Source organism: Phacochoerus africanus, chromosome 15, assembly GCF_016906955.1.
Source record: "Phacochoerus africanus isolate WHEZ1 chromosome 15, ROS_Pafr_v1, whole genome shotgun sequence".
Taxonomy (NCBI): Eukaryota; Metazoa; Chordata; class Mammalia; order Artiodactyla; family Suidae; genus Phacochoerus; species Phacochoerus africanus.
Window position 1 is genome coordinate 127,231,906 of NC_062558.1, and position 25,611 is coordinate 127,257,516.

Sequence of the window (25,611 nt, forward strand, 5' to 3'; positions counted from 1 at the left end):
GGGGGACTGAGGTGAGGGTGGCAGCCCCAGGCTGGTGGTGCTCGTCTGGCATCTTGAAGGGCAAGTTTGCCGAATGAACAAGATGGGGAGGGAAAACCAGTCAGAGGGAACAGCATGAGCAAAGACAGAGCAGTGTGGAGAGCTTCACAGAGAGCCTTGCACCCTGGGAGACCGCCCCCCGGATCTCAACACAGCCGCCAATTTCATCAGGTTACTCCCACCCTCCAGCACCTGCGGTGGCTCCCCACTGCCCTTCATTTCAGATCTAACTCTTTAACCAATCAGACATCTCCATTAGCCCCTCATCATGGCCCCCCCATCATGAGCGCCCCCCCGTACAACCCTCTGCACCAGCTGGGCTGTGTACTCTGCCATCTGGGAAGCCATCTGCCGTCCCCCAGGCCCTCTTGTGCGCCCGTCTGCAGGGAGAAAAGGCCCTGCTAACCTTCCCATGGGAGGCACTGACCCTCGTGGCTGCCCTCCAATCCGGCACAGCCCCGAGCTACTCTTCCAGGGCCAGGGGATGGGTCAAGGACACAGAGTTAGCTGGGCCGGAGCACATTCGGTTCCACCCTCACCAGCTCTGCCACAGACAGGATTCTGTCACGGGCCTCAGTTTCCACAGCTGCAACCTGGGCTAGTGACTGTTTCCCCCTCACAGGGCTGCGTGGATGGCAAAGGAGGATGTGTGAGAAGATCCCAGCCCTGAGCCGGGTTCAGAGCAGGTGCTCAAAAAGCACAGGCCCATCCACCGTTCCCAGGCCCAGGGCACACACCTGCTGAGGTTTTCCACCTGCGTCTCCACATGAGGGCCACTAAGCCTCCTGCCCTGGACCAAAGAAGCCCCCCTCCCCGACCACGTGTACACCCCAGAAACCACTTCGGGCAAGCAGGGTGGCCAGCCCCAGCCCTCAAGGCCGCCCAGGCTGACCTATGCATCCCCACCCTATGAGGCAGCACTCAACCACCAGGATCCTACCAAGAGAAATGAGTGCACCTATGCATCCACAGAAAGATCTGTTCCAGAATGTTCACAGCAGTTTTTCTCATAATCGCCAAAAACTAAGAACAATCAAAACATCAACGGGAGGGAGTTCCCATTGTGGTTCAGTGGTAACAAATCCGACTAGTATCCATAAAGACGCAGGTTCGATCCCTGGTCCCACTCAGTGGGTTAAGGATCTGGCATTGCCATGAGCTATGGTGTAGGTTGCAGATGCAGCTCAGATTTGGCACTGCTGCGGTTGTTGTGTAGGCTGGCAGTGGTAGCTCTGTTTCAACCCCTAGCCTGGGAACTTCCATATGCTGAAAGTGCAGCCCTAAAAAGACAAAACAAAAAATCAACAGAATAGATGAACAAAGTGTTGTATTGCCATACAATGAAATACTACTCAGCAATAAAAAGGGAACAAAATACAGATACCCCCCAATAATGTGAATAAACCTCAAAAGCACTGTGTTGAGCAAGAGACCCTGAACATGAAAGAGCACCTGCTCTCAGGTTCCATCCACGTGAAGTTCAAGAACAGGCACACCTAAGGTGAAAGGTATCAGAACAATGGTTACCTCACAGGGTGGGTAGATAAGAGACAGTGATGGGGCATGAGGGAACTTTCTGGAGTGATGAGAATGTCCTATATCTTCTCTGGTGTGGTGCTGACACAGCGTATCAGCTTCTCATTGCTGCTGTAATACGTTCGCACAAACTCAGTGACTTAAAACCAGACCGTTCTGGAGGTCAGAAGTCTGACACAGGTCCCCCTGGGCTAGAATCGGAGTGTCCAGAGGGCTGCGTTCCTTCTGGAAGTGCCAGAGGAAAGTCCACTTCCTTTCCTTTTCCGGCTTCTAGAAGACACCTGCCTTCCTTGGCTGTATCCCCTGCCTCCATCTTCAGAGCCAGCAGCACAGACCTCCCGATCTCTCTCTGACTCTGACCTACATGCCTGATCTTGGGGTTACACCAAGCCCACCCTGGTAATCCAGGACAATCTCCCCTTCTCAAACCCTTCAGTGTAATCACATCCACAAAGTCCCTTTGGCCGTTAGAGGGAACATAAGTCAGTGTTCCGGGGACTAAGATGTGAACATCTTGAAGGGCCATTACAGGGCCCACAGCACATGAGTACATGGTACATATATTTGTAAAAATCCATGAGCTGCACACTTAACATGGGTATGCTTCACTCTGTGTAAATCATACCAATAATAGTAATAAAAGAACAAATAAGAAGGGCACCTGTGGAGTTCCCATTGTGGAGCAGTGGTTAATGAATCTGACTAGGAACCATGAGGTTGCGGGTTCGATCCCTGGCCTTGCTCAGTGGGTTAAGGATCCGGCTTTGCTGTGAGCTGTGGTGTAGATCGCAGACTCGGCTCGGATCTGGTGTTGCTGTGGCTCTGGTGTAGGCCGGCGGCAACGGCTCCGATTAGACCCCTAGCCTGGGAACCTCCATATGCTGTGGGAGAGGCCCTAGAAAAGGCAAAAAGACACACACACACACAAAACGCACCTATAACCTGAGCTGTCACTGTTACATCCCAGGCCATGGCTTTGCAAGTACCATCTCACTTAATCCTATACCCACCTTGCCTCATTCTCTGCTTTGCAGAAACCAAGACACAAGGCGAGAGAAAACTTCCCTTGCAACTGGTAGAAAGCCAAGCCAATTTGAATCCAAGTTCTGCCTGCAACCCAAGGTCACCAAAGACCTCAGCTACAGGGGTCAGGAAGGTGGCACAAAGGACCGAGGTTTTTCTTCTATGCCCACTTTTATTGCCATGTGGGTACCAGAACTTTCCCTTAACTCTGCCCTGAAGAAAACAATGGTATGCGTGGAATGAGAAAAGAAAACTTAAGGTAGGGACAGTAGGCGTGATGGCAGCTGCCCAGGGAAGACCCCACGCCCGGTCGGAGGGGCCGAGGTGCTTAGGTTCCAGCGGAGGCGTCAGAAATCCAGGTTTTTATGTGAAATTTCATTCATTTTAATTATAGGCAATGAACCCAAATAGATGAGCAAACATTTGTCCACAGGCCTCCAGTCTGCACCTCGCACACCCCATCCTACCCCTCCCACCACCTCCACAGGGCCAGCCTTGCCCGGCTGAACCGGCTCTGCTCTTGGCAGGCCATGGCCACCCGCAGGGAAAGTGCCAGAAGGGCACAGAGCTGCATTTGTGACAACTCCTAAAGGACACCCACGAGGCAGCTGTAATGAGGCCTCCTGCCTGATGGCAACACATGCTCCAGACGGGACCAGAGGCCCTGCTCCTGAGATCCCAGCTGCTCTTGCCACCAAGGCACCTCCGAAGGGATGCCTACCTGAGGGCCCCTGACTGCACCCCAATATCGGGGCCTGCGACACCAGCAAACAGGTTCCAGCAGAGCCCTGCTGAGCCACCCAGGGCTGGGAGCGCAGGCAGCATCAGCCCTGAGCTCTAGGAAGAGACAACTAGGATCCTGCATTTCCAAGCACCCCGCCCCGCCAGCACAGAGCCCCGCCCCGCCAGCACAGAGCCCCGCCCCTAGGCAGCGCCCAGCCCATCCTGCGCAGCGCCCAGCCCATCCTGCCCACCCCCCACGTTTGGTGTAAGGGCCCTACCGGGTCTTATGCAGTGGCTTTCCTGGGGATGGGAGCAAGGCATGTGAGGCAGTGCCACAGAAAGTATCCAGGACACGGATTTAGGAAGAACACAAAAATCCAAGCTCAAAACCATCAGGCCAACCCCTCGTTCTCTCCTCCCAAGGCCTTAACTAAGAACCATAAACTTTCAAGCTCTGCAGCCTTGTCTATAAAAGGAGGATAACACTCCCTTCCCCAGTGGGTTTTATGAAAGCCCGCCGATTGGCTCTGTCTCGTTTGGCCTGGAAATTCTAGAAGGCCAAACCGCAAGGGGTTAACAGGGGCTTCCTCTGGGTGTGGGTCCTGGCTGTTGTCTTCTCTCTTCCTCTGGATTATATTTTCTGTGATGAACATGTCATATCATTGTCATGAGAACCAAAGTTATCTTCATTTTTACCCAGGACTTGCCCAGGAGGTCATGCAGATGAGGAGAGGCCGGGCAGGGTGGGGTGAGCAGGGTGGGAGGCTGGCTCTCCCCAGCACCTCCTGTAGCCTCCCGGTGCCCTGCTGCTCAGCCGCAGCCCTGGTCCTGCCTGCTCCTCTGTCTCCTGCTCCAGGACCCCCAGCTCCTGGGGATCGCCCGCCTCCCACCGACCGGGGGCTGACTCTCTGTCTAGCAAATCTCCCAGCAACCCCGTGGGGTAGGGGGTATGTCTCAGTTCCATCCTACAGGTGAGGAGATAGAAGTTCAGGAAGGTTCCCAGGCCCGCTAGAGACTTCACAAGGGTCAGCCACAGAGCTGAGACTCAAACCCAGAACTTGAGCTGGTCCCACAGCACTACACTGCCTCCCAGAGCTGGGAGCTCAGCCCAGGGACCTACCTGGAAGGAGGTCTCACACGTCTCAGCCTCTTTCAGACCCAGGAGGGGAACTATACTTAATGAGGTTGCTCTGGCTCTAATACTCAACCCCCTAAGTGTCCCTAAATGCCCCCTGCCTGAAGTGGGCCATCCTGGATGCTGAGACAGAAATCTTGCCTCTCTGCCCCAGGGCGGAAAGGGGTGGGGGGCAGGGGGTGCAATCTGCTTGGGTTCCAGGCCTCACCCTGGGCTCCCATGTCCTGGCTCCACCCCCAGGCTCCAACCTTCTCAACCAGCACTGCCCTCAGCTTTAATCATTCGGATCCTGGTCAGAGTCCTGCTGTTCAGTTCCCAACTTTGGGAACAAGCCTGGAGGTGGCAGTGTGCCTGGGCCCCCCACATGGCCCCCAATGGGCTCTGGACCCTGAGGGTCCAGCTAGGGGTCGGCGGAGGCAGGAGAAATTCACCCACCTTGGGCTGTAGGCATATTCACAGACGGAAACCAATTTACAGATTCTCTCTGAGGGCAAAGGGCAGAACCAGTTGTAAGAAGCATGGGTGGGAGGAGCTTTGCTGGCAGAAGGGGGTAGGGGGGGCTGCTATCTTGGGACATGAAATCCCTGATGACTCTTTCATGAGTCACAGGATGAGCGGGGTCATCCCTCTGCCACAGTCATTGTATTTTTGGATTCTGTGTTTGTGTTTTGTAGCTTATGTCAACCTCAATGCTAATATTTCACTAGAAGGTGGCCCCACCCTCCCCAGCCCCTCATGCAGACAATGCTCTGCTTCCCAAGTCCCATCCAGGGGTGGCCCTAAAACCACCAGGCCCAAGCTGAGTGGTGCCACCCCAAAGTCCCTCTCCTTAGCCTCCCATCCCCAGGCTCCCAACCCCAGCAGTCTTCCACTGGCCTTGAGGTGGCTTGACCCTATTCCGCCACTGGGTCACTGTGTGCTCCTCAGGTGACTGCCACTTTCTAGGATTCTGTTTCTTTTTCAGGAAAATGAGGAGGTTGGTTCATAGACGCTGAAAGCCCCAATTATACCCTCCAGCTTTAACTATGTCTCACTCTGATCATCAAATCACACTAAGTGCTAATGGCTGATAAAACCCAAATCTGCACAGCAGCTCCTCCCCCATGATTCCATGGTGCCTCAATTTGCCAAGCAATGAAATCCACCCCCCCACCCTTGTGGGCCTAATAAAGTCAAGGACAGACACTAAAACTTTTTTACTAAACCCATTGTCTGCTCTTATATTTAATTCATAAAAGAAAGGAAAATAGGATTGCATTTGTTATCTATGGCTATTAAGAAAAAAAATTTTTTTCAACTCCAAAATTTAGTGGCTTAAAATGACAACCACTTGTTAGCAAAGAACTCTGTAATTTGGGTTTTTCTCATCTGGGGTCAACCCATGCAGTGAAAGTCATCTGAAGGCTCGACTGGGGCTAGATGATCCAGGACAAGCCCACTCACTGTGTCTGATGCTCTCCTGGGCTGTCGGATGGGGAGCCTCAGTTCCCTTCTGTGTGGCTTCTCCAGCAGGAGAGCCAGGAAGTCCCACACAGCAGTGTAGCAGGTGGGTGAGTCCCAATGCACAGGCGCTCTGCTGGCTTCCAGTGAGCTGAAGTCCTATCGGCCACATGCCTAAGCCCCCAGTCGAGATGGGAGGAGACCACACAAGGTGTGGATATCTGGAGACATTTAATGTAACCATCTACCACAAGGGCATAATATCAGAAATTCTCCCTTTTTTGTGTGTGGAATAGATTTAGCTTCATAAAAACCTACTACCCAATCATCTGTGTAAATTCCACACAGACCCATTAGGCTTTCATTCATCAGAGCCATTTCCAGTCCCAAAGCTGGCATTTGGAAAATGCAGCCTTTATCAATTTTCACATTCTTTCCAGCTAGCCGGAGGTGGCCTCAAGAATACTTCTAGGAGTTCCCTTGTGGCCCAGTGGGTTAAGGACCCGGCATTGTCACTGCTGCAACTTGGGTCACCGCTGTGGTGCAGGTCTGATTCCTGGCCAGGAAACTTGTGCATGCCTCGGGCATGGCCAGAAAGGGGAAAGAAAGAATACTTCTCAATAGAGCAGTCCAAATTCTTCCCGATGGGTCAGAGAGAGCACTCGAACTTCAAGTCTACTCTCCATCACCTACCTAAGGGCTTTTTCTCAGAGAAGGAGTTGGCCTTTGAAAGAGGACACTGGAGAAGAAAAGCTTAACCCAAAGGAAGATGGCAGCAATTCCAGGCACTGTGATCAGTGGAGGATGTGGGGAGACGTCCCCCATCATCAAACCATAACTGGTAGGTCCCACCTTAATACGCTCACGTGCCAGTGAGGGAGCCTCCTGGACCAAAGGACCACATATCTCTGCACAGGTGACCACTGACAAGCATGACAATGGGACCCTCACTTTGGGCCACGCCTCACCAGCCCTGGCTCTCTGGGCAATTCACAAAAAGTGGGCTTCATCTCAGTTCGAGTGGGCACCGGCCAGCCCAAGGCCTGACCTCTGCACCCTGCAGCCTCTCCCTCCCCCTTCTTAGAGTCAGTGAGGAACCAGCAGGGCAGGGCTGCTGAAGCTGCACTCCAGCCTCTGGGAAGTGAGATCCCCAAGATGCAGGCGTAGCTCCTATCAGTGAGAAGACCTGGGGGTCCCTTCCCTAACTGGCAAGGTCTGGGCCTCGAGGTCCTCACCAGCCAAGGCGGACCCCGCCCCAAACCAGAAGGATCCTGTATCAAGATTTCTGGATGACAAAATCCCCCCAGTTGAAAATATTCTGTATGTTGATGTGGTTGTGATTAGATGACTATACACATTTGTCAAAACTCATCACACTTATACCTAAAAAGTGTGAGTTTTACCTTTTGTAAATTACACCTCGGTAAGTGTGACTTTAAAAAAAAAAAAAAATCTTCCCAGGCGTTCCCACTGTGGTGCAACAGAAACATATCCAACTAGTATCCATGGGGATGTGGGTTCGATCCCTGGCCTCGCTCAGTGGGTTAAGGATCCGGCGTTGCTGTGAGCTGTGGTGTAGGTCGCAGACATGGCTTGGATCCTACATTGCTGCGGCCATGGTGTAGGCCGGCAGCTGCAGCTCTAATTTGAGCCCTAGCCTGGGAACTTCCATGTGTCGTGGGTGTGGCCCTAAAAAAGAAAAAAATTTAAAAACTTAAAAAGTAAAAATAAATTTAAAAATCTCCCCAGTAGGGAACACGCCACACCTGGTTAGTCAATCCTACCTTCTGAAAAGGCCTTTGTGAGCACCTACTATGCACGTTCCAGGTGGGTGCTTTAAAGAGCAGAGGTGCCAAACATTGTGCACATTTTGTGTGCATGGAAAACCCTTCATGTACTTGACTTTAATGTGTTAGACCATCCTATAAGGTATTATTTCCCACACTTTACAGAAAGGATCACAGGAGCTCAGAGAGGCTGAGTAACCTGATCAGGTCAAGGTCACATGATGGGCAAGTGTGGGACCAGGACTCAGATCAGGACTTGTGAATTCAGCTAAGCCTGTTTCACGCCACCAAATTCCCATCCCTCTCCAGCTCCAGGCAGGGAGTGTTGGGTGTTTTAATGCTCATTCAGGCTAAGTGACGCACCTGAGATCCCAAAGCTAGCAGGCTTTGAACCCAGCCATCTGATTCCAAAGCCCCCTCTACCTTACTGCCCACAGAGGAGGCCTGAGGTCCCTCACACCCCATTCCACCTGCTCGGCCCTCCCCTTGGAGACCGCCTGGCCCTATGGGGCTCCCCTCACCTCCCCATCCTCCCACCACCTGTCTTAACAGGTGTCCTGGCCAAGACTATCAGAGGTCCACCCCAAGGGATGGACTATTGCAAATACTTTCAGACAGCTCACCAAGGCTGGTCTGAAACCAGGAGACCCAGGCTGGGGAGTAAGGGCCCTTCAAGGGCACCTGTGTAGCCCCAAACATCTGGCTATGAAGGGGCTGGGCCCAGCCAGCTTCCTCAGGCTGGGACAAACACCACTCCCATCCCCCCTGCGCCCCCAGTATGTCCTGCAGGAAGGAAAGGGAACGCCCAGGCCTCTTTCAGTGGTCTGCGCCAGTTTCCCCCAGGTGGGCCTTTGTGGGCTCAGCCAGGGTTACATCCCTGACAGGACCCCACAGCCGACTCCTGGGCCTCCCTGGAGGGTCCTCACATCAGTTCTGTACTTAAGACAGAGCAGGTGCTGAATAAATGCACCAGACAATGGACTTGACATCATCGGACAAAGGATGTGTCCCTTCTGCTGTCTTCTAAGCACTGGCCCAGGGAAATCCCAGCTTAACCCGATGCCCGTGAGCCCTTCAAATGGGGCCAGCTGGCCAGGGCCATGGGGTCTGACCACGGCCCAGCATGCAGACAGGACCCCATGGGGCTGTTCTTATTCTCATGGGAGGGACCTGCTTGTCAGTTACTCCACACGGTATGAAACACTTACATGGAAGCAAGTCCTTTTCTCCAAGAAGGAGCAAAAGAGTAAAATTTCCAACAGGTGTACGACCATCAGCATGCATGGCCCTCACCCAGGAACCATCTCCTGCAAATGACTTACTCAGTTCCTAGCACCATAACTGCGGGTAGGAGACATGCCCTCTCTGACCACTGGACAACACTCCTCCAGCTCCCCTTCCAGGTCAGGTGATCCTGTGCCCTGGACTTAGGGGCCTTCTCTGGGACCCTGATTTAGGAGAGAAAGACAGACTGGGGAGTGAATAAAGTGGGCCCGCAGGGAGGGAAGGATGGGTGACAAGCAGGGCAGAGCAAGAGTAGGAGATGGTGGGGTGGAGGGTGGGAAAACTCCAGGCTCCTAGCCCTTTCCCTCCGAGACCCAGCCAGCCCTCCTAGCATCCTCTATAAAATCTTCTTTCTGGCTTCCTCTAGCTAGAAATGGTTTGGTTACCTGCGACCTAAAGCCCTACTTAACACTCCTTTAAGACAAATCTTAGAGTTCCCGTCATGGCTCAGCGATTAACGAACCTGACTAGCATCCATGAGGAGGCAGGTGGGATCCCTGGCCTCGCTCAGTGGGTTGAGGATTCAGTGTTGCCGTGAGCTGTGGCTGTAGGTTGCAGAGGTGGCTCAGATACAGTGTTGCTGTGGCTGTGGTGTAGGCCGGCAGCTGCAGCTCTGATTGGAACCCTAGCCTGGGAACCTCCATGTGCCGCGGTGCAGCCCTAAAAAGACAAAAAAAAAAAAAAAGGAAAAAGACAAATATTACATTAATGAAAGAACAGACACTTTCTTTAAAAAAAAAAAAAAAAAAAAAAGACAAATCTTCTTCCAAGGCCCAGGGCACAAAAGATGGGCAACTATCAATGTCAACCAAGAAAATCAATGCCAAGCAAGACAGTAGGAGAGAAAAGGCTGGGTCCTACCGTTAAGGCCTCTTTTATTCACAGCAATTTGATTTGGCACCTCATTCCTTCTGAGTTAAGCATTACTTCTTCAAACAGTCTTAAAATATAACTCCTGCAGGGAGGGACAAGCCAGTAATTTATTAACTGCCAAGAGGTTTAGATCCATGTGCCATCTCGGACTGACTGGGAGCGGCTGGCTAGACTACTGAGTTGAGGAGGATTCTGAGGCCACCTCTGGGTTCCATTGGGAACTGTGTAGAGGGAGCCAGTGACCTGGATTTTTTTTTTTTTTTTTTGTCTTTTTGCCATTTCTTGGCCTGCTCCCACGGCATGTGGAGGTTCCCAAGCTAGGGGTCTAGTCGGAGCTGTAGCTGCCAGCCTACGCCAGAGCCACAGCAACGCGGGATCCAAGCCGTGTCTGCAACCTACACCACAGCTCATGGCAACGCTGGATCCTTAACCCACTGAGCAAGGCCAGGGATCAAACTCGCAACCTCATGGTTCCTAGTCGGATTCGTTAACCACTGCGCCGCGACGGGAACTCCTGGATTCTTAACCTGGCTTTGCCAAGGGTTTGGGGGGCCGTCTCTTTAGCCCTCCCTGACCTCCGTTTGCCCATCTGTAAAGTAAGAGGGTAGGCCGAGCTCAGGCAGTTGACAACCCAGGTCTCACTTGGCTGTGGATGTCACCTAGGATTTCTCAACAACTTTTCAGCTGCTTTGGGAACAAGACTCCTGGCATTTGTGCTGGAAACAGTTTCCTATCCCAGCTGGCAGGGATGGGCCCTCAAGGACAGTGAGAAAAGGAATAGAAAGGAAGGAAGTGACCAGAGGAATTCAGCCTTTAGCTCACAGAAACCTGAGACACAAACAAAGAGAGGCCAGCCTGAGGCCCCGGCTTTAGCAGGCTCAGGCCCCTCCACCCACATCTTCTGCGTCCCAAAAGGGAGCCAGGAACCTGGGTGCAGAAGCCACTGTCCGCAGTCACCAAGAAGCCAACAAGACCACAGGGTTTGATTTATAAAAAACAGAAGGCCCCAAGGGAGATCACCTTATTCGTAGTTTATGGGACTCAGAGGACCCTGGCAAAACCCACTGCCCTCTGAGGTCTTGGGCTGGTAATTGGGCCGGTGGAACAAGAGCTCCATCCTACAGAACTTATTACCATCCCGGAGATTTGGTTTTTCTGACCATCAAACTGGAACATAGTAAACAAAACTATCCCCAAAGTATGCAAAACATCCAGGAAGTAAAATGGTCTCCAAGGTGCAATGAATATACTCAGAAACGAAGTGAAAATGAAAGCAGTTGAGTGATGAGAGGCTCTTCCTGTTGGCCAACTCATTTGAGCCCTTCTTCATCTCATCATTTTTAAATGGACATGCATCCCGCAGCCAAAATGAACAGAGATATTGCTGCTGCTACACTGCAGTGTATTTGTTACAACATCTTCACAGTTGGTAAAATCCCCCACTAAAAATAACAAGATTCATGGGGAGAACACAGTCGGTCCCGTCAGACCGAGAGAACCTTGAGCCCAAGCCTTTCCAAAACCAGTCATGCTCGAGTGATAGCCTGGCTCAGCAGCCACCCGGCTCTGGACCCGAGGCCACACACGAATAAGTTGCTGGCGCTTGTTCCCTCTTTGAGATGAAGGACCTCGGGGCACTTCTGACAGAGACCAAACTCATCAAAATGCAAAGCCGCATCCAGGGTGTCACCTGCACCACTGCTCGCCTGCAGGGGCAACACCTTTCAGCTCCTTTATCTGCCCGCTGAGCTTCCCCCTAGAGCTTAAGGCAACAGGAAGGTACGGAACAGCCACAACGTGCACCAAAGGGAAGTGCCTTTATATACGGTTGGCTTTGTTCTTAATTCTCATTGATCTTTAATCCTGAGAAAGCACATCCCAACCCACCAAAAACATAAACACACTGGGGAAAACTGGCAACGAGCCAACACATCATTCCCCACATATCCATCATAGAAATGCAGGTTGCAACAAATAATTTCTGGGGAGGACAACTGCAAGTGTGTTTTAAGATCGTTTGACGGCAACATCGGATTTACAAAGGGCCGATTTCTAGACAATTGGTCTGTACGCACAGAATACCTTAAAAAGTAAGAAAAGCCAACCTATGAGTTGTTTGAAACTACACTACAAGTTCCTAAGGTTTAAATGTTCTACTTTAACATTTGCGTCAAACTGACTCTGTCAGATTAAAAATAGCTACAAATTGTTTTCGGCACCTCCCATTAAGAGGTGGAGTCTGTTTCTCCACCCTGTGTATTGGGGCTGGCCTGGTGACTTGCTTGGAGCACTAGAATGCAGCAGGAGTCATTTTATACGACTTCCGAGGAAGGTCTCGAGGCCTGGCAGGCTCCTTCTCCTCCTCTTGCCTCCCTGAGGCCACCAGCTACAGGAGCCTCCTGGAGGATAAAGGACCACATGGAGGAAGAACCCAGCCACCAGCCACCATCAACCCCCAGGCCCATGAGTGAGACTCTCCAGCCCAGCTGAGTCATCAGATAGCTGCAGTCACATTAGTGACCCCAGGCAAAGCCAGCAAAAGACCTACCCAGCAGAGACCTGCCCACAGAATCAGGAGCAAATACAATGGCTATTGTTTTAAGCCATGAAATCCTAGGATAGCTTGTTCCATAGCACAAGCAGATATACGGCAATATTTTGTAGATGTTTTGCTAATTCTTGAATAATAGTTTTCTCCACTTGGGAGCCAATAAACCTTTGCTTCAGGTCTCAATGATTCCCTAGGCCCCAGAGAAGGGGCTCTCCAGCCCTAAAGGTGGCAATGTCTCCAAGGACCCTACCAGGATTGAGTAAAAGCCAACGACTGACCAATACCCCCAACTCCAGGAAAGCATCATGCAACAGGTTCAAGAGGAACCCAACACATGTAAAACACAGAGGAGGAACAGTCCCCAACCTTCAGTCTGCTTCTGGGGAAGACTGAAGCCTAACAACCTAAATCTTTCTGGCTATGCTAGACTGAATAATGGCCTCCCCAGTATGCCTGTGTTCTAAGCCCTGGAACCCATGAACATGTGACAAAGAGATTTTGCTTTTATTTTTATTTATTTTACTTATTTTTTATTTTTATAGGCCCACACCCAGTGCATATGGAAGTTCCCAGGCTAGGGGTCGAATCAGAGCTACAGCTGCTGGCCTACACCACAGCCACAGCAATGAGGGATCCAAGCCATCTGCAACCTACACCACAGCTCACAGCAACACTGGATCCCTGACCCATTGAGCAATGTCAGGGATTGAACCCACATTCTCGTGGATACTGGTCGGATTCGTTTTCGCTGCACCACAGCGAGGACTCCAGGATTTTGTAGATGTGATTAGATTAAGGATCTTGAGATGGGGAGATGATCCTGGATTTCAAGGCGGACCTAATAAAAGGTCCTTCTGCAAGGAACCTTATAAGAGGGAGGTAGGATGGCCAGAGCCAAGGAGGAGATGTGACAATGGAAGCAGAGACTGGAGCAATAGAGTTGGACAATGGAAGAAGAGGCCACAAGCCAAGGAATTCAGGTGACTCTAGAGCTGGAAAATGCAAGAAAGCTGGTTCTCCCCTAAAGCCTCCAGACAGCTATGCCAACACCTTGATTCTAGACCAGTAAGACCCATTTCGGAATTACTTCCAACCTCCAGACTCTAAGGTAATACATTTATGTTGTTTTATGCCACTGAGTTTGTGATCATTTTCATGGTGCCCATAGGAAACTAATACACTGGATAATTCCTCCTGCCTCTAAGAATTTAATATGGGAACTATTATTCACAATAACAATAACAGCTAATAATAATAGCTAACATTAATGCAATATCCACTTTGTGGGCAGCTCTGCTCTAAGTGCTTTTCTTGTATAAACTCATTTAATCCTCACAAAAACCATATGAGGAAGAGTATTATCATCTGTATGTTACAGATGAGAAAACTGAGGCTTTGAGAGGTTAAGTCACCTGCCAGGACCACAGCACAGGTAAATGACACAGTCTAGACCTGAACCCAGGCAGTCTAGCTCCAGATCACACATTTCACCAGTACATCTCCTGAATCAAACCAACAGTGACAATAATCAATTATAGCTATTTAATGAGCCCACTCTAGGTACCAGGCTCATGCTTAGCCCCAGGCATATTTTCTCTCACTTAATTGCCACAGCACTTTAATGGATCAGGATTATTAATCATCTCTGTTTACAGCCGAAGGAACTGAGGCATAGCAATGTTACACTCAGATGTTAAACACATCTGAAATCAGAAGCATCAGAGCCCAAAACTCGGGTTTAACCACGTACCCTCCTGCCTCCCTCGTCCCTCTTGAGGCCCAGATGGCTGAGAAGAGGCCAGAGATAAGTAGCACAATCACATAATTTATCTTCCAAACTGAGATACTCGGAAAATAAACAGAGTCACCATTCATACTTTCACTGGGACAAATGGCAGAGACAAGACCTGTCCCCATGAATTCAGACACATGCGCAGCCTAAAAATAAAGGGACTAAAACTGAGGCGCATACGCTGCAGTTCACAGTTCCCCAGAAGGGGTGCTGTGGAGCAGCCATTGTCCCCACCCACGTGACATCCACAGCTGCCAGGTCATGGTCAAGGCTGGAAGAGGAGGGTGGTCCTGGCAGAGCTCAGAGCAGAATCTGCAAAGCTCCAGATCTGAGGCGTCAGTACAGCAGGCTGAGCCTGTCCGATGGCGATGGGCTGAGAGTCCATCTGAGGGCAGAGGTCTGGCAGCTCTGGATAGAGTCCAGGGATACAAAGAGACCTTGAACCCCTCTGGTGCTCCAGTCAGTAAACCCACCCTGGAGCTCAGAGCCCTGGCAAAGGGCCAAGTGGAAGCCAAACGGGGCCAGCATCCTGAGACACCAGCTCTCCTCCAAAGTCCTGGGCCTGCTGGACAAGAAGCCACAAGGCCTGAGGCTCAGGCTGGGTCTGCCACTTTCTAGCAGGGGTTTCCTCCAGCCCTTCTCTCTTCTGAGCCTCCTGGATGAAATGCAGCCTCTGGTAACTGCCTTAGCTCCATCCATGGCATTCGTAGTAGTAAACGGGAATAGCAGATATTCACCGTGATCCAGGAAGTCTGCTCAGCACTAACCAGGGGTTATAGGAGTAAATAAAATCCATAAAATCCCACTGGAATGTCTCTTTTCCCCAACTGGCCAACCCAGGGCAACACAGTCTAGTGCAGGGTCCCGTGGAAGGAAAGTCCCATTTTCCTGGTGGGCCAGGAGCCAGGCAGTCACATTTCACACTTGTTCTCACCTACTTATAAGACACATGGATGAGCTCTGCAAATATATCCCCAGGCCCCATTTCCCTGGTGGGTCTAATTCTAGAAAGTCTGGGAATAAGAATTATAATGACCTCCCCCAGGTGATTCCTAACAACTTTCCCTTCCTGTTCAAGCCCCTCTTGAGTCTGATTCTATGAAAGAGTCTGGTGCTCCTATGTCCTTGACCTCTTCTCAAACTCTCTAGCCTCCCTCTGTACCCAGAACATAGCCTCGCCGCAAAGGCTTCTGCAGGCAGCAGCATCTGCCTAACGTGGACTAGCTTTGTTTGGGTTTGCAAGCATTTGGGCTGTGGTTACCTTCTGTTTATGACAAATGGCACAGGTTTTCTATTTATGGAATTGATATAAATAAGACAAATTTTGAAAAAAAAAAACAATAGGTCAATTTTTAAAATAATCAATACATCACGATTTGGGTGGTTGGTACATGGAGTGGAAACAGGAAGCAGAACCGTCAAGTGGCTGAAGACTGAGAATCAATTCCCTGAGGATAAGATGTGCCTGAGGAGGCTTCCCTGGCTGCCCTGAGCCCTGTCATAACATCATCCCCAAGAGCAAGGTCACCCTGGGGGATGCACTTAATTCTGTCCGGCCTCAGTTTTCCCATGTGTACGATCACCCACTTCATGGAGTGTTTATGAAGATTAAAGGAGACGATACCAGCGAAGCATTTAACACAAAGCTGGTGCTAAAATTCTGCTGACTCAGAGAGTCCAGAATCAGGGAGTGAACCATGTCCGCTGCTCCCTGCCTTCCACCCACCACGTGCTGAGGTCCCAAGTCTGAAATGCAGACACGTGGAAACCCAATGATTCTCAGACTTCACCCAGAAGGTCCCGGTGCAATCATTCTGAGATGAGGCCTGGGCATCAGGAATATTAAACAGTCTCCAGGTGTTTCTAACAGGCACCAGGATTGAGAACCACTATGGGAACTAACCCCAGGGGATGCCCAGAGACCAAAAAAGTATGGCTCCTGACACCAGGTGCTTCGGGACCAGACCTGGATGACAGCTGCTCTCATTCTTACTTCCCACCAGTAGACTCTGCAGAGATGGGGAAAGGTGTTCAAAGAGGGCTGACTTTGGAGTTCCCTCCATGGCTCAGCAGTAACAAACCCAACTAGTATCCATGAGGATGCGGGTTCGATCCCTGGCCTGGCTCAGTGGGTTAAGGATCAGGGGTTGCCATGAGCTGTGGTGTAGGTCACAGATATGACCCAGATCCCATGTTGCTGTGGCTGTGGCCGGCAGCTGCTCCAGACCCCTAGCCTGGGAACTTCCATATGCTTCAGGAGCAACCCTCTGTCAAAAAAAAAAAAAAAACAAAGAGGGCTGACTTCGTTTTTGCCAGGAAAGAAGAATCAAACCCCTCCCAGGATATGGCTTCAGAGTAGAGTCCTGAGTTTCTAAAAGTATCAGGACCTGAACATACTTCTTAGGTAGCCCCATGCCAGAAAAATCAGAGTAGCATCTGCCCTTCTTGTGAAGCCTCCAAAGAAAGCTGGACTCGCCACCATGTCACACAAGGCTACAGCAATCCCAGCAGGCATCTGGGAGGTAGAGGCAGGAAGGCTGGCTCTCCCTTTCTCCTATGGGGAAAGAACTCAATATATTAAAAAGAAAAAAAAAAAAAGTTTCCTGCCCATCTGTTATCTCCACTGATCCCACAACAGACTGAGCACGCATCACGTACCCCTTTCACAGACCAGGCAAGGAAAGTTTAAGAGGAGCTGGCCCACAGTCTTTGAGCTCCAAAGCCACTTTGCTCCTCCAGCCCACCAAACCTCCAATGCACATCTCATCTCGACCAAGAGCAGGCCTGGGAGTCACATGCAATAAAACCAAGGCAGCAAGGAATTTCAGAGCCCACTGCCATGGGGCCAGTGTCAGTTCTGAGCAGAGCCTGCTCTTCTTGGTTGTCTCCTTGGCTCACCCCACTCTCCTGGCGATGCCCAGACCCGGGTGGGAGGCGACCGCTCCCTGCCACATGCTGCTCATTCATTAAAGGCCCTGGTTCCTCCCTGCCATTCTAATTATGCGCAGCGATAATAAAGAAGCTTTCTCCCTCACCAAAGAGGCCTATTTATGCGACAAGAGAGCATGTCGCCCCCTCAAGATTGAGTCGTCACTCAAAGCCTTGTTGGAATCAAAGTCACATCTCTTCGAGGACTGATGGAGCCCCACCCGCCTCCCCCTTCAGCTTCCACCCACTCCTGAACATCCGCGTTTCTAGAAGCGCCGCTTCCCTGTGGAGTGGGCTGGATGTGGATGCCGTTCCCCACGGCTGTGCTCCCTCCCAGCTTGCTGAGTCGCTCAACGCAGTTGGACATTTACTGAGCACCAGGGAGCAGAGCAGGGAAATGAAAGACACAGTCCCTGACCTTGTTGGGAGAAAAGGCATCAAGAGAAAGAGCACAAGCTTTTAGGCTTGTACCCCAACTCCAGTATTGGCTGGGTGAATAGATTCATGGGCGGAGCAACATTACCAAATTTCTCGAAGGTCTCAACTGCCTCATCAACAAAATGGGTGTAAATAACACCAACTTCATAGGGTTGTCGGGGAAGTCAATGGAATAGTCACATATAAAATTGGGATGAACACTAGTTGGGATTACCCATGGTTAGTACCAAAGGCTTTGGGACCACACAGGCAGGATCTCATCCAGATGGAGGGGTCTGGGAAGGCTTCCTAAGAAGTGATACCTGAACTGAGTTTTGAAGGATGAATAGGAGTTTGCTAGAGAAAGTGAGGATGTTCCAGACAAAGGGAAATGCATGAGGGCCAAAGATGAAAGGGCTCTGGGAAATGCAAGACATAGGGTGGGAAACATGCATGGGGGTGGGGGAAGGTGTCTAGGGACCACAGCGACAGGGAACACCGCTGCAGAGGCAGCTGAGGACGTGGAAGTGGATCCCGTGGCCGCAGCCATAACTGGTGATTCCCAGAGCATCACTTGGACTGTTTCTTGGCATCTTGGGAAGCCACAACCAGCACGTTTCCACATCCCTCTTTAGTTTGGTGGCCATAGGGAAGTGGGGCAGCCCCACTCGTATCAGCTCTATTAGTCCCGTATCCTTTATTCAGACACCAGCACAATTTCCTGAGGGCCCAGCGAGTGCTGGGAGAGGCTGTACAGCTGGGGCACCTCCTAACCCTCTCTCAGCCCACTTGCAGCTATACAACACTGGCCTCGCCTCTTTCTTCTCCGTAATGACACCCTCCTAGAGTCATTCATCCAACAACAGATGTGATCAGAGCAAATGAGATAATTCAATATTCTCACATTTCGGTAGAAACGAAGTCCTCAATAAACATCACGATTTAAAATGGTTTGTGGGAATTCCCGTTGTGGCGCAGTGGCTTAAGAACCCGATGTACTGTCCACAAGGATGCAGGTTCGATCCCTGGCCTCACCCTGTGGGTTAAGGATCTGGTGTTGCTGTGAGCTGTGGTGTAGGTCTCAGAGTCGGCTGAGATCCTGCGTTGCTGTGGCTGTGGTGTAGGCCAGTGTCTGTAGCTCCAGTTCATCCCCAGCCCAGGAACTGCCATGTGCCACAGGTGCAGCTATAAAAAGTAAAAAATAAATAAAATTTTTAAAAGGTAAAATGTTTGGCATTCCAGTCATGGCTCAGCGGCTAACAAACCCAACTAGTATCCATGAGGACGTGGGTTTGATCCCTGGTCTTGCTCAGTGGGTTAAGGATGTGGCATAAAGGTTGATCTTAGCTGTGGTACAGGTTGCAGATGCAGCTCGGATCTGGTGTTGCTGTGGCATAGGCTGGTGGCTACATCTCCAATTCGACTCCTAGCCTGGGAACCTCCATATGCCGCAGGTGTGGCCCTAAAAGACAAAAAAAAAAGTAAAATGGTTTTTGGAGTTCCTTTGTGGCACAGCCAGTAAAGGATCCTACGTTGTCAGTGCAGTGGCTTGGGTTGCTTCTGTGGTTCGGGTTCAGTCCCTAGCCCGGGAAATTTCCACATGCCATGGATGCAGCCAAAAAAAAAGAATTTTTTTTTAATTATGATTATCTGCCAAGATAGCAAGACTCTTAGCTCCAAAGTCCAAAGCACCACCTCCAGAAATACCTCCAACCCAGGCAAAGCCCCTGCCTGCTGTGCCTCCCCCAGCCCTGGAGCAAATGACTAGGTTTCTACTGCCCACACTTAGCCCTGACTCAATCACGGGAGGAGCTAGTCCAGCCTGAACCACCCAAGGGTCCCTCACCCACTTCATCTCATCCTTCTAGGGTTCCAAGTGTCAACCAACTCCATCTTGCTGGGGCGGGGTTAAAGGTCATTCAGCCTTTTCGGGTCTCAAGCTCCAGGGGTTAAAAGGGAAGCCCTTCTGATTTTGTAAATTAACTAATATAAATGTCCTATTAAGGAAATTTGCAAACACATACAAAGCAAATGGAACAGCAAGGAATGGTCATGCGAGTTCCCACTGTGGCACAACAGGATCAGCGGAGTCTTGGGAGAGCTGGGACACAGGTTCCATCTCCAGTGTGCGTTAAGGATCTGGTGTTGCTGCAGCTGTGGCTTAGGTCGCAACTGCAGCTTGGAGCTGATCCCTGGCCCAGGAACTCCATAGGCCGAGGGGTGGCCAAAAAAGGGGGAAAAAAAAAAGAAAGAAAGAGTCAAGAACCTACCACTACCCACTTTCAACAACTACCAACTTGCCATTTTTGTTTCACGGGCACCTCCCCCACTCCCCACCCCACCCTCACTTGATTTGTTGGGAAAAGTTTTATGGCCAGACTCTTTCTAGCACATCCCACCCTGGGGGCTCCCACTGCTCAGGAGTCCCAACACAATTTGACGCCTCTGGCACCAATAGAATCCTTGAACTAATCCCCTGAAGAACAATCATTTTCAGTTCCTTAAAGGAATAGCAATCACTGGCCCACGTGGGTCATTACAGGATGGTGGCGAAGGGCTGAAGCCCTGGAATCAGATGGCCTGGGTCCAAATTAATACTTACTAGATGTGTGACCTTGGATAGGTTATTCAACCTATGTTGAGATTTCCTACCCAGGAAAAGGGCAGGGGCTGGTAACAGGTTTGTTTGAGGCTTTAAAAACCAAAATAAAGCCTGTTCATTGCCCAGCACAGAATATGCAATGAGGAAACCTTAGAAATAGATGTGTTAGGTGGTGGGTGAGCAGGCTCTGCTCCTATGAGGTACTATTAATATCCCTCATTTTATAGATGAAGGGATGGAGGCCAGAGAGAAGCAGTGAGCTGCCAAGGGACAGCCTGCTCTGTGCCCCAAGTCCATGTGCCTGGAATCGTCACAGCACATCTTGAACTACAGATCACTGGAAGTGAAAAAACACTCTAGAATAGATACAGGTGAACAGTGGCAGGTGGTCCAACACTCCCAGCACATCTCCCCATTCTGGATGGGGAGCTCTCTCAGCTTGAGGAGAGACAGCTACACTGTGTGTGTGTGTGTGTGTTTGTGTGTGTGTTCCCGTGTGCACGTGGAATTCCACTTTACCAAAGTGGTGTGGGGGCAGGAGGGAGAAACTAGCGCACATCTCTGCTCACTCTTCTGATTTGACAAATCCTATGGCCAATCTTGCATCGGATACAGACACCCACTATTCTAGCATGAGAGGCAAGACACTGGTTCACTAACTTAAGCTTTAGCAATTCTTAGCAGTTCTGACATCCCTCCCTATCATTCTAATTTTTTTTTCCAATTTAAAGGAAACGGGGAAAAGATAAATCCATCCAATTGCTTAGTGATGTTCAGACAAAGACAGCCTCCAGCCCACTACCCCCGTTCACCAGCTGAGGAAGGGCAAGAAAGGGGGGCAAATTCGGGATGCTGTGTGTGGGCACCGCCTGGGCTCTCCACGTCCCTCCCAGGAGTGAGCCTTGTCAGGATCTCCCCCTCCCCCCAGCACTCCCCCACCACTGCAGTGCTGTATAGCGAGGCACCTCCCAGATCCGCAGGAACAATGGGCCGGGGAGGGGGCAGGTGCGGCTCCGAGCGAAGTACAGGGCGGGGGACATGGCCACCCGCAGCAAGACCGTGAGTACACTTGTGGTGGTTGTGATGCCACCTGACTCAGTTTCCCCAGCTCTGGTGGGGTCCCCCGCAGAGCCCAGCGCTCCTTTCCTGGATGAATTTCCCTTACGTCCTAGGCATTTTAATCTCACCCGTGCTAGGAAGCTTGCCTTGTAGCTCCGGAGGAAGCCACCGGGCCACGCTCCGCTCCGGCAGCTGCTCCTGCAGGTCAGGGACGCGCGGCGCCCTCTGTGCGCCCAACTTTCCCCACTTGGGACCCACAATCCTGGCCAGCCCGTCCCTTCGGCTGGCGAGGTCATGATTTATAGCCTTAGGCTCCAAGAGCTGCCTCCCTTCTTCCCCCACACCCCCAGGTCCTGTCTTGCTCCTCACTCACCCTCCCCCCACTTTCTGGGCCCTAACCACGCTTCCTAAAGAAAGCGGCCCTGGTACATTTGCGAAATGCAAGCATCTGTCCTCTGCACCGGGCGCTACCTCCTGCCCAGGCAAGAGGGGACAGTGGAGCCCCAGCCGCTTTCCCCCTTTTCAGCCCAGAGAATCCCCAGAGATGGGCGGGGATGGCGAGTGGACTGCAGTTCGGCGGGAGCTACAGCCCCCACTCCAGGCGCTTACGTCCGGCCTCGGCTGGGTGAGAGAACAGGTCCAAATATCTGACTGCCCCTGGCTCCCACTCTTGCCTCGCTGAGTCACGAAAATGAGCCGCTAGGGATACAGGGCCACCCCGAGGCCGGCAGTTTAACTGGCCAGCGCGGGCGTTTCCGCACAGCGTTCAGGGGATGGACTTGGGGGAAGGCAGTTCTCATCCGAACTCGCTTCGGCCCCGAAGGAGGCAACACCCGGCGGCGGTGACAGCGGCATGCCCGGGCGGGCGGGCGCCGCGGTCCTCTCCGCAGTGTCCGCACCCCAGCTGAGAGCAGAGCACGTGATCGGCGGAGCCACCTCCAGCCCCCTGGACTCCCAGCCTCTCCACGGTGCTGACCTGGGCCCTGCCCGCTAGGCCAGGATGCGGCGGGGGCGCCCACTTTCCCGCGGCCCGCGAGGGGGCTGCGGGGCGCCGGGCCGAGCGCGCTTCATCCTCTCCCCGGCCCGCCTCGCGCTCACCTCGGGGCCCCGTGTCGCTGCCGCCGGCCTCCTTGTCCGCCATGGTCGCACAGCCCCGGCCCGCGAGAGGACCCTCCGGCGCAGCGCCAGTGCCCGTGCAGGTCCCAGTCCCGCGTCCTCCGCGGCACTCCAGCCAGGTCTGAGCCGCAGGGTAGCGGGAGCACTGCTCTGACGCGGCTGCCGCCGCAGCTCAGACTCCTCCCTGTGCTCCTCCCGGGCCCGCCCCGCGCCCCGCCCGGCCGAGACAAGGTCCAATAGGAAAGGCAGGCTCTGCGTTCCGCCCAGCCTCCCGCCCAGACCCGCAGCTCCTAGCCGGGCCCCTCCTCTCCGGGACTCGCCCCGGAGCCGGCAGCGGCCGGGGGTGGTGGCGCGGCCCGGGATCCGCGGCTTGCCTTCCGGCCGGACGCAGGCGCCCGCCGGGCGCTCGGGTGGGCAAGCATCTGGGACCAGATTTTGCGCCCCCTCGGCCCCGCTGCGCGTCCAGCCTTTGGAACAGTAGGGGGCCGAAGCCCTGCAGCACGCACCGCAGAGGCACCCTCTCTCCCCAGGACGCGCGCTCCAGTTTATTTCTCTCCCTCAGGGTCCCAAAGGAGCGGTCAATGCAGAACCTGGCGCGGCCAGTGCTCAGGCCGCAGACCGAGGACATGCGCGGGGGCCGCGCTCCGGCCACCGCCGCGGGCGTGCGCCTCCAGGCCGCCTGCAGGACTCCATGGCAACTCGGGACCCCAGGAGGCGCTTGCTGGAGGCTGCGGAGGCTGCGTGGAGCCTTTCCATATATGGGCTCCAGCCAGGGCCCTCCTTAGAAGTCTAAGAATACAACATTAATAATTCAGGGCATGGGCAATCAATGATTCATTCTCCATGTCCTCGGGCTCCGTTACACACGCGCGGCGGGCACCTGTTCGGTCCTGGCCAGGGAGGGCTTCTGAGTCCGCTGTGCAACGTAGCAACGAGGGCAGGGCGATGATGAGATTCTAATGATCATAGTTTCCACATCCTTCCCCTGGTGCCTGACGCTATGCTAAATGCTTAAGAGCTTAATCTCATTTTCTCCGAATAACTCTAAGAGGAAGGGGACCAGCAGTCCCCACTTTGCAGAATAGGAAACAGGCTTGAGAGTGTTAAGAGACGGTTCCAAGAACACACACAGCAAGTGCCCAGGCTGGAATCCTCAACCAGATCAAATTCACCGGCTTTCCCCTATGCCCTGAGATGGGCCCCAGCTGCCAAACGCATTTAGGGGAGGCTTAAGCAGGAAACCCCTTTGTGGAACAGGTGGTGGACAGAGGGCTGCAGGGAGAGCCCAGAGACCAGGGTCTGCTCAGAAGGGAATGGTGGCGTGATGAGTTAAAAGGATGAACTTGTCCTCTATCTGCCTGCATTAAAAAATCCCAAATGTGCAGTCTCTGGCTGTGTGTGAGACCATAGGCGAGTTATTTAACCTCTCTGAGCCTTAATATTTTCATCTGTGGTATGGGTACAATAGAACTGCCTTCCTAAGACTGAAGAGGACTAGATGAGATGATGCATGTAATACGCTTCACTTGGGATCTGGTGCATGGTAAGCAATCCAACAAGTATTAGGTATTATTAAGTCATAAGCTTTTTTTTTTTTTCCTAAGTGGACAGTAATCAGTTGGGCAGGGCAATGGGTCCTATGGGAATATGGGAGAGGGACTCCCAGGGTAGAGAAGAGTGTCTTCCCACAGAGCACCCTCCCCTTACCGAGGCAGCTTGCTTGCCCTACCATCTCAGAGGCAGACCCAGGAGATGGTCTGGAGGCCAGGAGTGTGTGGCACCCAAATGCAGGCAAGAGGAAGGGTAAGGCAGCTGTGCAGGTGACAATCTAGAAGAGCAGGCTCAGGGGGAGGAGCGGAAGGGCCCCCGCTTGTCCCTGCATCCACCCTACAGCTGCATTCGCCATTCTGCTCATGTATCCGGCTGAGTGAAGACGGCTAGGCTGAGGCTATGTGGAGCAGCAGAGGAGAGGACAGGGACTGCCACCAGCACTCTGCCCACTGAGCACCAGTGTCACAGGGACACAAGCCTGGGCAGTGATGGCAGAAAGTGCTTTCTGTAAACATGGTTCTGATTGAGTCTCCCTTATGCTCGAGACCATCCTGGGCTTCCCTCATCCTCAGGGGAAAAAAAGCCTTTTTTTGTGTGTGTGTGTGTGTGTCTTTTCTAGGGCTGCTCCTGAGGCATATGGAGGTTCCCAGGCTAGCGGTCCAATCAGAGCTATAGCTGCCGGCCTACACCACAGCCACAGCAATGCTGGATCCAAGCTGTGTCTGTGATCTACACCACAGCTCATGGCAACGCCGGATCCTTAACCCACTGAGCAAGGCCAGGGATCGAACCCGCATCCTCATGGATACCAGTCAGATTCATTAACCCCTGAGCCACCACAGGAGCTCTGGAAAAAGCCCCAACTCTTTAGGGAGATCTTCCACAATGGTGAGCCCAGCCTTCCTCTCCTGTAGTCTCTTTCCCAAGAAGACTGTCCACCATCAACCTTCCTCAGCCATGGACACAGGCTGCCTCCATCTCCATGTGTGGCACCCCCTTCCCTTCCCTCCTTGTACCTGTCCCCATCCAGACATCCTTCGGGGCCCCAGTCCAAAGCCACCAGCCCAGGGAAACCTAGGACACCACCCCTGACCCCCAGGCTCCCACGGTATTCTACATACTCACACCCTCCTATTTTTCTCCTCCCTCTACACTGCCAGCCGCCGGGGCAGCTCAGCACTCAGGAGGCCCCTCCATCCACCTCGAGGGATGCTCACCTCCCAACTCAGGGCCAGACCTTCCTCCAGGGCTCCAGACCCCCTGAGTCTCCCCAGGGTGCCTCCCAGGCCCTTCCAACTCAACCAAAGCCCAGCTCATCCTCTCCCCCCCATTTCCCGCTGGGGGCCAGCTCTCAGTAAAGGCAGCACCACATACTTGGTATCAGTTTTCACGGCTCCTTCTGTATCCATCCAAGTTTGTTCAATCTCCAAGTCAAGTGTTGCCCAGTTGACCTCAGAAATTTCCTCTCCATCCCTACTGTGACTTCTTTGTCCAAGCGCCATCACATCTCACTGCCTACGAGTCTGCAGGGCCTCTCTGATCCGTCCCCTGGCCTCTGCCCTGCACCCTCAGTCCACTCACTGGGAATCTGGTCTGCCCCGCCCACCTCTCCAGCTCCATCTCTCGCCTATGACTTCTTTCGATCCTCCCTGACCACCCCTGACTCTCTTATGCTGAAATTTCAAACACCTCAAAATGCATCTGATGTCTGAACCATCCTCCTTTCATCTGGCCACCACCAGCAACCTGGAGGAC

The 25,611-nt window shown here is 52.5% G+C and overlaps 1 protein-coding gene across 8 annotated transcripts in view; it reads right to left on the minus strand.

The window, feature by feature from the left end:
• HSPA12A (heat shock protein family A (Hsp70) member 12A) overlaps positions 1-25,611 on the minus strand; it is a 178,650-nt gene that overhangs the window by 54,004 nt on the left and 99,035 nt on the right. The window contains exon 1 of one of the 8 annotated variants that reach the window (XM_047762008.1): positions 22,288-22,478. The exons of the other annotated variants lie outside the window; for them this stretch is intronic. Within the exon in view, the coding sequence (XP_047617964.1) occupies positions 22,288-22,330 (43 nt within the window). The 5' untranslated portion in view covers positions 22,331-22,478. Of the gene's footprint in view, positions 1-22,287; positions 22,479-25,611 lie in introns of those variants that run through there. 8 annotated transcript variants of the gene reach the window in all.